Source organism: Pantherophis guttatus, chromosome 5 (assembly GCF_059756535.1).
Source record: "Pantherophis guttatus breed Tessera chromosome 5, ASM5975653v1, whole genome shotgun sequence".
Lineage (NCBI taxonomy): Eukaryota > Metazoa > Chordata > Lepidosauria > Squamata > Colubridae > Pantherophis > Pantherophis guttatus.
In genome coordinates this window covers 21,901,586-21,912,126 of record NC_142067.1, presented here as the reverse complement: position 1 = coordinate 21,912,126, position 10,541 = coordinate 21,901,586, and the positions used below count along the sequence as shown (strand labels likewise).

At 39.2% G+C, this 10,541-nt stretch overlaps 1 protein-coding gene across 1 annotated transcript; it reads right to left on the bottom strand.

Moving 5' to 3' along the window:
- Positions 1–12: 12 nt before the first annotated feature.
- SAP18 (Sin3A associated protein 18) lies at positions 13–6,044 on the bottom strand. Its single transcript, XM_034410193.3, has 4 exons — positions 5,777–6,044; positions 3,580–3,689; positions 1,963–2,085; positions 13–441 (listed from the first exon to the last, which is right to left on the bottom strand). The coding sequence occupies exons 1-4, from the start codon at positions 5,846–5,848 to the stop codon at positions 285–287; spliced, it is 462 nt and encodes a 153-aa protein (XP_034266084.1). The 5' UTR covers positions 5,849–6,044; the 3' UTR covers positions 13–284.
- Between the last annotated feature and the right edge of the window lie 4,497 nt (positions 6,045–10,541).

Here is a 10,541-nt window from a genome sequence, read left to right as displayed (position 1 = left end):
ATGATAAATAAGTTAGACTTAGTGACATATTTATTTCATAGCAAGTTTTCTTAAAAATACAGAAATAAACAGCCGTGTTGCTTGGGTCAACTTTATAAAAAACCTGACAGAGGAAACTAATAGCTTGAGGGCACGTCTTGTACAATAACATAATTCAAACATCAATCCTTAAGATCACTAAATGTTCTAGTATTCTCACTTTACATTTAAAAAGTAATCAGTACGATAATGCAAAAACGAATCGGTGAAAGTCTACAGATGGCAGTCTGATGTAAGTTAAAGTATTAGTAAGGTCTCATACGACCAGAAGGAGGTGGTGCTCGATTTGGTGGCGTAATTGCTATGTCGAGGTAATCCCCTATCTGGAACTTCTGAGACTGCAAAGTCATGGAATCATCTGTGCCCTTTCTTCCCGACATTGTACTACCAATTTCCTTCACCCTGTAGAAAGAAGCAAAGGGGACATTATTTTCCTCCAGGTTATTCAAAAACAAAATAGGAAAAACATGTTGAACATAATTATGAAGCTCAACCTGAGATGTTCTACCTCTGCCTTAGTACTATCTATTCTGATTGATATGAGATCTCCAAAGCTTTAAATCAAGACCCTGGGCATGAAGAAAATATGCCAGAAAACTGGAGATAAGCATATATCCTGTTCTGTGTGTTCAGGTGATTTTTCTTTGTCCGTTATAACAATGTTAACGGTTTCTCTCCATTTAGATGTGTGCCTTATTGCTCTCAGCAGCTTTTCAACCATAATTTTCAACCCATGATGGCAAACGTGTGCCTGAGGTGACACACAGAGCCATCTTTCCAGGCACGCGAGCTGTTGCCCAACTCACCTAAAGCTGGGCATGCGTGCACGCCCCAACTGGTGTTCAGGCCTCCGGTGCACATGCGTGCTATTCAGGGGACACAGCTGGTCTTCGGAGCTCTCCTGTGCATTTGCACATGCGTGCGAGAATACTTGCATGCAGCGCACAAATGCGTAGATGCCGTGCGTTTGCAATGCATGCACAAAAACCACACACGTGCAGATGGTGTGATTGTGCATGCAGCGCTCTGGGAACCGTGCAAAACCTGCGCGCATGCACAGATGGTGCGATTGCGCACAGGGGGAGCCACATGAAAGCCATGTGCATACGCAGATGGTGGTTGCATGCACAGCCCATGGGGGAGAAGCTGCGTGTTAGCATGCAGGCATGAAGTGCATACCTGTTTGCCACTAGGTGAGTAAAAGGTTCACCACCACTGTCATAGACTTTACTTCATATGTTAATTATCTTCACCTAAACCTTTTAGTATTAGTTAAGGCTATCTGTAATGTTTCAATACAGCCTTGAATTTATGGCCCACTGCAAATACAAAGACTGGGAAGCATGCAAATAAATGTCTCTTAAAAGTTAATGCTTTAAATTTATAGAAATGTCTACCATGCACTCAGAAAGACAGCTTGAATGTGGTCTTGAGAACATTATATAAACAATTATTCAATTTATGCTAAGCTGCCCTACAACTAAGCAATTGCATTGGAAGAACAGATGCTCTCTAAATGTACAAAAATCCTACTCATAATTAGCCATCTGATATTTGCAACTTAAAACACTCATTTCTGGCTACCAAATTTAAGCTCTAATTTTCTTTAGAGAAGAATTATTTTTCCTAGGGTCAAATAACTTTCTCCATCTGAAAGAAATCAGCTGCTTTCTCCTGAAATAATTGGCAGCTACAGTTCAGAGATATATACTTATTTAGCACCTGCCTGGCTTTACAAATATATTTTATAGGATAGGGAAAAGGATATAATTAACTATTGTAAGAAGACTCTTTAATTTACAAACACTAAGTTCCGTTTACATCATTATATTAATTATATTTGTTCCCTATTGCATGCTACAATTTTCAAACGTTGCAACCAACAACATTGTGTAGACTCTCTGTTACCATTAGTTGTATTACCTGTACCCAGGCCTTTTAAGATCTGTATAAACTATTGCAAAGTTGAAATGGGTCCCCTTCTTCCTTGCTTCTGGATATACTTCCTTCACTAAACTGGTCAGCTCTTTTAAAGTTGCATCCATCCTGGAGAAAAACAAAATCAAGGTCAATTTAGTAAGTGTAGATTCTCACTTTATGGTATTAATTCTAAGAAGGATCCACAGAACTAAAAAGTATTGCATCAAGAAATATATTTCCCACTAAATACTTTACAAATATTTCTTTTGGTGGTAAACTTCTTTTTCAAAATTGGCTTCCTCTGATTTCCCAAATTACGTGCGTATCAGAACACAGAGATATTTTGCATTTTCTCATGTCATTATGTCTTGATTCAAATTAGCACTTAGCTCTTTTTTTTGTAAAGCATTCATGTAGCAATCCATACATACATCGATCATATTATTGTCTCTTACAAATAGTAAGCAAAGGAAATTAAAGGAGGAATAACGTAAATATAGCTTACCTCAACACCACTTTCCTTTGCCAACCATCCTTGCTTCCATCATATCCATACACTATTACTTTAGATCAGGGCTGTCAAACTCCCGAGGGCCAGATGGATCACTCACTGACAACGCCCACGCCCGGTTTAACAAAGGGGGGGGTGTCCCAATATGTCACGTGATGCTGCCGTGACGACGTGAGTTTGACACCCCTGCTTTAGATCCTTCAAACTTCTCTCTTAGTTGAGACTCACACTGAGAGTTTCAGCTCAAATAGTTTTCTTAATCTTTCCCTTTTTAAGTTATTGATCTTTCATATAGTTGTTAGTTCTTATTCATTCTATAAAAGAAAACTTCCTCAGATTACTTTTTTGTATCACTCACTTTTTAATTTAATTCACATTCCTGACCTTATTTCATTACACATAACTTCTTAAAGTACCCCATTCCCATTATATTCAATTTCTTATGTTTCTCCTATCCTAACTAGGTCACTTCAAGTATCCAAGTGGTAAGAAACTTATTTTTGCTTCTTTTGTCAAACATTCATTATACCAAATATTAACCATTGTCTTTCCATCAATATTTGCATGACTTAATTTTTCTATGCATGTACCCATTCAAATACCGATAGAATATACAAATAATCTACTTGCTCTAGCAGCCATGTATAATTTGCAATCATACGGTCTTTTTCTCCTCTCAGACATACCAACATTGATCTTTCAGAGATTTCATGGATATATATCTCCATGTTTTCTGTCTTTTGAAGCCTAACCAACATATCTATCCACAATTATATTTATAAAAAAATCAGCAAGAGACAATTCTACAAACAAATTAGGCAGTTTTCTTTCTTTGGTGAACATGGTAACATTCACATTTTTTCAAAATACATCTCTCTATTTTACTCGGTAGAGTGCAATTTCCACTGCTTCAAACTGTCCATTAATAGGAAAGCTATAAAAGAGACTTCCCAATTTTTCTGCCTTTCATCTATCAAAAGTAGAACTTCTGTACATTAGAAAAAATGGCAAACCCTTTCTGCTATCACACCATAAAAGATACTTTTCATGTGTTTTTAATGCAATATTGAGATATAGGCAAATGGTTACCTGTATAGGCAAGAACTCACCATGTGTAGATCTGAAGTTCACTGGAAGGTACATTTCCACGTGCAAACTCATCCATTCGGTGATGACGCCCATTGTTTGTGGTGAAGACCCTCAACAACAGGGGACAGGTCTGCAAAGAAAACAGTCAGTCTTAAATGTATTTATACCATGTATCATTGATTTTGTTTTGTGTCAACTGTTACTTGAATTTCTCTTACGGTTGGTTTACAAAAATATAAAAAAGTAGCTAATCTAAATAAATCTTTAGCTGGTTTTCTAACATTTAATGGATTTTAAAATTCTAGTTATAAATTTTCCATGGAGAAGCAGAAAAAGAATATGATGCATGTAACAGAAATCCTATTCTTCTGAAGAATTTTCAAAGCTTGTTAGCAACCTGTGAAGAAAGAGGTGGCAATTTATTTGTGATATTGTTTCCCTTCCTTATCACATCAAGTTTTCTCTCCAACTAACCAATTTCACAGCTAACATACTTCTCCAACCTATACAATAGCTTAAGACGACTTTAATTTAAAATATACTGCTTTTCTTAAACACTTCTAATATCTCCATAAACTCACAATTGGCTCAAAACAATCATAGAACTTTATGCCTTTCTACAAAGATTATCTCCAACCACAAGGTCTCATGAGTTCATGTAATATTTATGATTCTTCAACTATAGTATTGTGCCCATTTTGACAGAAGTGTTTACTGATTAATAGAACACTGTATCCAAGTCTAGCAATCCAAATCAGTTTAACAAAATGTCCAATTTGCATATAAATATGACTTATATCAATTATCTCTAGCTATAGAAATGATACCGGTACTTCTAAGTTTAAATAGCTAAAATATTTAGAATGTTTTGTTAGATAGTATATAGGCCTATCATACCTTTCATACTCTTATTTGCCCCTCCCCCTAAAAAAGAGACACTACAAACTCTTCTAGATTTACCAGGCACAATAATACTTATGCATTAGGCATTTAAATATATAATTAAGAAAGATCATATATGATTAATGTTTAAATGCGAAACCAATAGGATAGCTCAAGTATGTAGGTTAGATTGAGAAATCAAAGAATGGATTTGCAAAACCGTTTTTATGTTTTTGCCAAGAAAATTTCTTGGCCATTCCCAAAAACTCATTAGAAGTAAAGCTTGTCTTGAATGAGACTTTTAAGGCAGAGTATGACAAACACATACAGGTCGTCCTCGACTTATGACTTATGAACTGAACAACAGAATTTATGTTGCTAAGTGAGAAATTTGTTAAATGAGTTTTATCCCATTTTACGACCTTTCTTGCCACATTTGTTAAACAAATCACAGCAGTTGTTAAATTAGTAACACAGTTAAGTGAATCTGGCTTCCCCATCGACTCTGCTTGTCAGAAGGTCGCAAAAGATGGTCACGTGACCCCGGGATATTGCAACTGTCATAAATATGAACCGGTTGCCAAGTATCCGAAGGTAAATCACATAACAATGGGGATGCTGCAACGGTCATTTAAGGATGAAAAATGATCATAAGTCACTTTTTTCCGTGCAGTTATAACTTCGGTCACTAAACGAACTGTTGTAAGTGGAGAACTGCCTGTATTTAGAAGCCACAAGGTCGCTGGAAACTACCTAGATTGACTGATAAGTAAGCAAGCATCATTTAGGACTCGGAGAACCCAGATTGTTGGGGGGCAATATGCTGACTCTGTAAACCGCTTAGAGAGGGCTGTAAAAGCACTGTGAAGCGGTATATAAGTCTATTATAATAGCTGTTGCTATTTAACTGCCATGTTCCCACAACCCAAAGAGCCAAAAAATCGGCCAACCACATTTCAAACCTGTTACAAGATACAAAACCCAGACCGTGAAAGTTAATGTATGCTTGGTGGCACAAATGTTCCCAGCAGACCCACAACAGACCCATAACGGCACGGCAGCACCTGGTAGAAAAACACCCCCGGCGGCTTTCACGTGCAAAGTGGCGCGAGAGACGAAATTGCACGAAGCGCCCGTGTTGCACTTTGCAGCGTGCTTTCCTTCACCCTCCAACCAACCGATTTTTGAAACGCGTGGATGAAGGGGAGGTTTGCTCGTCGTGCACACGGCATCGCAACATGCATACAGCACGACCAAGGCGAGGCAGGCGGGCGGGCGAGCGGCCAGCCAGCCTTCTCCGCTTCTCCCCGCCACCTTCCACTCCTCCTTTTGTACCTTCTCGCGGTCGATGGGTTTTTCGGGCTCTTTCTTAATCTCCTCCTGAGTAACGCGAGACTCCACCGCCATCGGGACGGCTCTTCGTGCGAACCCCGCCTCGACGAAACAAAGGCGCGAGGACTCCTTAAACACCAAACGCCGCTTTCCAACCGACGACCTCACCCGGAAGCACTTTCTCAAGTGCTCCGCCGAAACAAGATGGCGGCGCCCACCAAAGTAGGGAGACTTGATTAGGCTTCCCCGCGAAGAGGTGGGGGGGGGGGACGGAATACAACCTCTCGCGATACTTAAGTGTGCCCCGAGAGGTAAAAGAAGTTCTGGAAAGGCGGTTCCTTCTAAATGGCCAATAGGGATAGGGATAGGCTGCTAGAGACGAATGGGGATGCAATACTGTATTGACGGTGTGTGCGCTGTAACTCCCAGCATGCTGGCTAGGGAATTCTGGGAGTTGAAGTCCAGGCATCTTTTAGTGGCCCAGGTTAAGAAACATTGCAGTAGGAGGTGATGGGCATTGAGATTGTTTAATGAGTTCTCCCCCACATTAAAAAAAAAAAGATATTAGAGTTGAGAATAGGTGGCTTTGCAGTTTTCTTGACAATATATAAAGAAGTGCCATTGCATTCATTCTTTGCTTCACTTGGCAATCTTGTCTACAGGCATGGGAATTTCGGATGGTCTAACCTGGTGTTACCTCATCTATCAGGGCTTTTCTCTCACACAAAGAGGCTTAATATCCATCTATGTTTGCAGGTTCCTGGGTCATGCCTTAAACTCTGGCCAGGTTTATACAGTATTCTGCATGAAAAAGTGGTAGCTAGGTTGCGGTTCTGTGTTGTGTGAACTTAGATTAATTTAGTACATGATGGTTAAATGGAAGCCTGAATAATCCTCATTTGGAGGATGCTGTTTGGAATTTCTTAACTGTTGGTTTTTTCTATAAATGTAAGCTATATGCAAGCGTCATAGCCAAATCCAAACATTGTATGATTGTATGATTAAGCAGAAACCAAGGGTAAAGTTTATTAAATTGATTCATATACAGTACTTATTTCTCCCAGCAAATTCTTGATGTAATTTATCTGCACATATATTTGTTGTTATAATCAGTTTTATACGTGTGACGCTCAACATTAGTCATTACTCACTTAACAAACAGTCACCTTTGAATTCGGTGGCCCAGTGATAACAGATCTGTGTACTGCAGTGACAATCCCATAACCCTAACCTGTTCTGTTACTCATGCCCTAGTCATCTCTGTCTGGACTGTTTCAATGCAATCTACATGGGGTTACACTTGAAACCAGAAGCTTCACTTGATACAGAAGGCAGCTGTGCAAAGCAATTCTGGGTACCCAAAAAAAGGGCATATGTAACACCTTTGCTTCACAAACTGCATTGGGTGCCAGTTTGCTTCCAGGTCAAACTCAAGGTATTGGTTGTGATGTATAAAGCCCTACATGGCATGGGCCAGGCTACCATTACATGGGCCCAACCCCACCTGGTCAGGAAGGAAAGATATGTTGCAGACTCCATCAGATCAAGTCCGACTGGCGGGGGTCTAACAAAGATAATCTTGTCTGCCATTGCCACCGCCCTGTGGAAAATTCTTACACACACACACACACACACACACACACACACACACCAGAGGTGTAGGGCCCTACACTTCTGGCCTTCTGAAAAGGGGTTAAAACATGACTACATGTGTGGGGAGACCAGAACAGCACACAGCTGTGGGACAGGTTAACACCCTGAGAGCCTTTGTCTTTTCAACTAATTTTTAACAAGGTTTAATTATCCTTTTCTTCCTTTTAACTTTTTTAAAATTAATTTTTATATGCTGTTTTTATTTTTTAACATTTTATTGTATACCAATCAGTCTCTCTGAGGGAGCTGGTGGGTTCAAAAATGTGATAGACAGACAGACAGACGGGTCTGGAGAGTTGTAGTTTCTTTCAAGGACTATTGTAAATTTCACAAAACAACTTGTAGTTGCAGGATAATCTTAACGAGCTCTCCACATAGATCATTTTGATAAAATACAATTGTTGATCTTTTGAAATTTTGTGAAGATTAGCTAGATGGCACTCAAGTATGTTTTCACGCTTAGAATCTGAGGAATTGAAAACTGAATCAAATCAAAAAAGCTTTTATTGTACATTTTAACCATTTATTTAAAAAAAACACCAATTCCTCCATTCTAATTCTTAGAAAGCAATACAGCCCTTCACACCAAATTGGCAAAAGTAGTGAATATGCTGTGGCATTTTGTAGATAGGCAGAGCCACCGATTCAGCTACTGTAATCTTTCTAAGATCACTGGATCCCAAGAGCCAGGCAAGATCAAGATCAATTGACTGGTCAATTGAGGCAATCAACTATTTTGTCTAGACTCTAGACCAAATTTGGCAACAGGATGTGTGGGCTTCAACCTTCAGAATCCCCCAGCCAGCCTGCTAGAAGTCGATCTGCATATCTTCAATTTGCCAAGTTTGAAAAACACTGACTTGCATAATTGAGAACTCATTTTGTGCACCAAACAGAATATACACAGATGGGACATTTATTCAAATGAAGCTTTGTAGAATTCAAATATAGAGTTGCAGATTTTGAATTGAATACCTAACAGGTCATATAAATTAATTCTTTTCTCTTTTTTTTTTTTTTTAGCAGACAGTCCTTAACCCCAACATACTTGAACCGAGAGCCTGTGAATTTGTTCTGTCATATTGCTATCATATACATCTATCATTAATACTGACGCTCTGTCTGGGTTACTATTTTATTCCAGTTAATCTGAGAATAAATTGTCAGAACTATTTGGGGAATTTTATTTATCATACAGTTAAGAATGCTCAGAGTAAAGAAACAGAGGGGTCACTTGTTTTGAATAGTAAATGTATGTTTAAAGGGGGTGGAGTAGTGTGGACAGGAAATTAATTCCTCATAGGGAATGAATCATTTGCATTCTTGGCAGTCAAGTTCAGATTTACAAGAATGTTCGGCTTGATAAACTTCCTTCCAAATGTTTTAGCTCAGAGTGCAAAGATGGCAGGAAAGATACACAAAAAGGACACATAGATAGACCTTTTTTAACAGGACATAATTAACAAGGAGGTAATTTATATATAATATATAAATTTAAACAAATAGCTCACACCTTCCTTTCTAGTTCAAATATGAACTTGTGTCTGGCTATGGATAATTTTGCACATCAGAAGTTGTGTAAGGTAACAATTAAGTTATATTTTGCTTCTGTCTGCATTGGCCACCAAGCAAGCTTTCTAATACGGCAACAGCAACTAACCTTCCGGTGAGCCATCAGTACAACATACATTGTGTTTCTTGCATTTGTACTACAGGGAATCCTTGACTTATGACCACAATTGGGACCAGAAATGCCATGACTAAGCAAGGTGGTTGTTAAATGAGTCACATCTGATTTTACAAGCTTTTTTTTTTTTTTGCCGTAATTGAGTGAATAACTGCAGTTGTTAGGTGAATCATACAGTCGTTAAGCGAATCTGGCTTTCCTCATTGACTTTGCTGGTCAGAAGCCAGCTGGGAAAGTTGCAAGTGGTATTCACATGACTCTGAGAATCCTGCAACCATTGTAAATATATGCTGGCTGCCAAGTGCCCGAATTTTGATCACGTGACTGTGGGGAATTTTGCAATAGACATAAATGTGAGGACTGGTTGTAAGTCACTTATTTCAGTGTCATTGTAACTTTGAATGGTTGCAAGTTGAGGACTGCCTGTACAAATTTGATATAGTCAGTCCAAACAGGAATCACATAGATTTTTCCTTTCAAGTTCTCACTCAGCTACCTGGTTAGTATTTACGTGGAAGTGAGACTTTTTGATTGCTGCCACATTCTCTGGAACTGCTTAGTGTATGATGCTAATCAGTGGTGGGTTCCTCACCCGGTTCCACTGAGCCAGTAGCGGTGACGATATGACGTCACCGAACCGGTTCTACCCCCACGCCACCCCACGCCACGCCACCCCTCCCCCCATTATTCTTACCTTTTATTTGGCCCCACCCCCAATCTATTGCTGCCTCCTGAGTCCCAGCTGATGGGCTATAAGGAAAAAAACTGTTTAAAGGGGGCTTCAAAGGGCCGCCCTACAGCTGAAAGTAAAAGGCAGTTTGGTGGTAGACCAGTGCCTCCAAAAACAAATGAGTAGACTGATGCCTGCAAAAATAAATGGGTAGACCAGTGCCTGCAAAAATACATGAGTAGACCAGTGCCTGCAAAAATAAATGGGTAGACCGGTACAGCTCTGCAAGCAGTTAAAAGCCTTGTAGACCAGTACCTCTGCTAAATGCTACAGAATTGTCACATGACCATCAAGCCACGCCCACAAAATAAGCCACGCCCACAGAACCAGTAGTAAAAAAAATTAGAACCCACCCGTGATGCTAATCCAATACCTTATTTTAGATAAACATATGGTGGAGCTTTGACTTTTCTCTGGTCTTGGTTGGCTTTATTCACTTACTCGACTAACTGGTTTTCATCCTCCTGATTGATTGTTTTAAATATTGTTTGGACATTTTGTGTGGTTTTTACAGGGGGCAAAACGTTTTACAAACACAACTGAACTGTCATTAAATGAGGTAGTCATTAAGCAAGCAGTGCCTTATTTTACTACCTTTTTTGTCACATGTGAATTATTGTGGTCCTTAAGTGAATCATGTGGTCAGTAAGCAAATCCATTAAGCAATTACATTTCCTTGTTAGAAGCTGGCTGGGAGG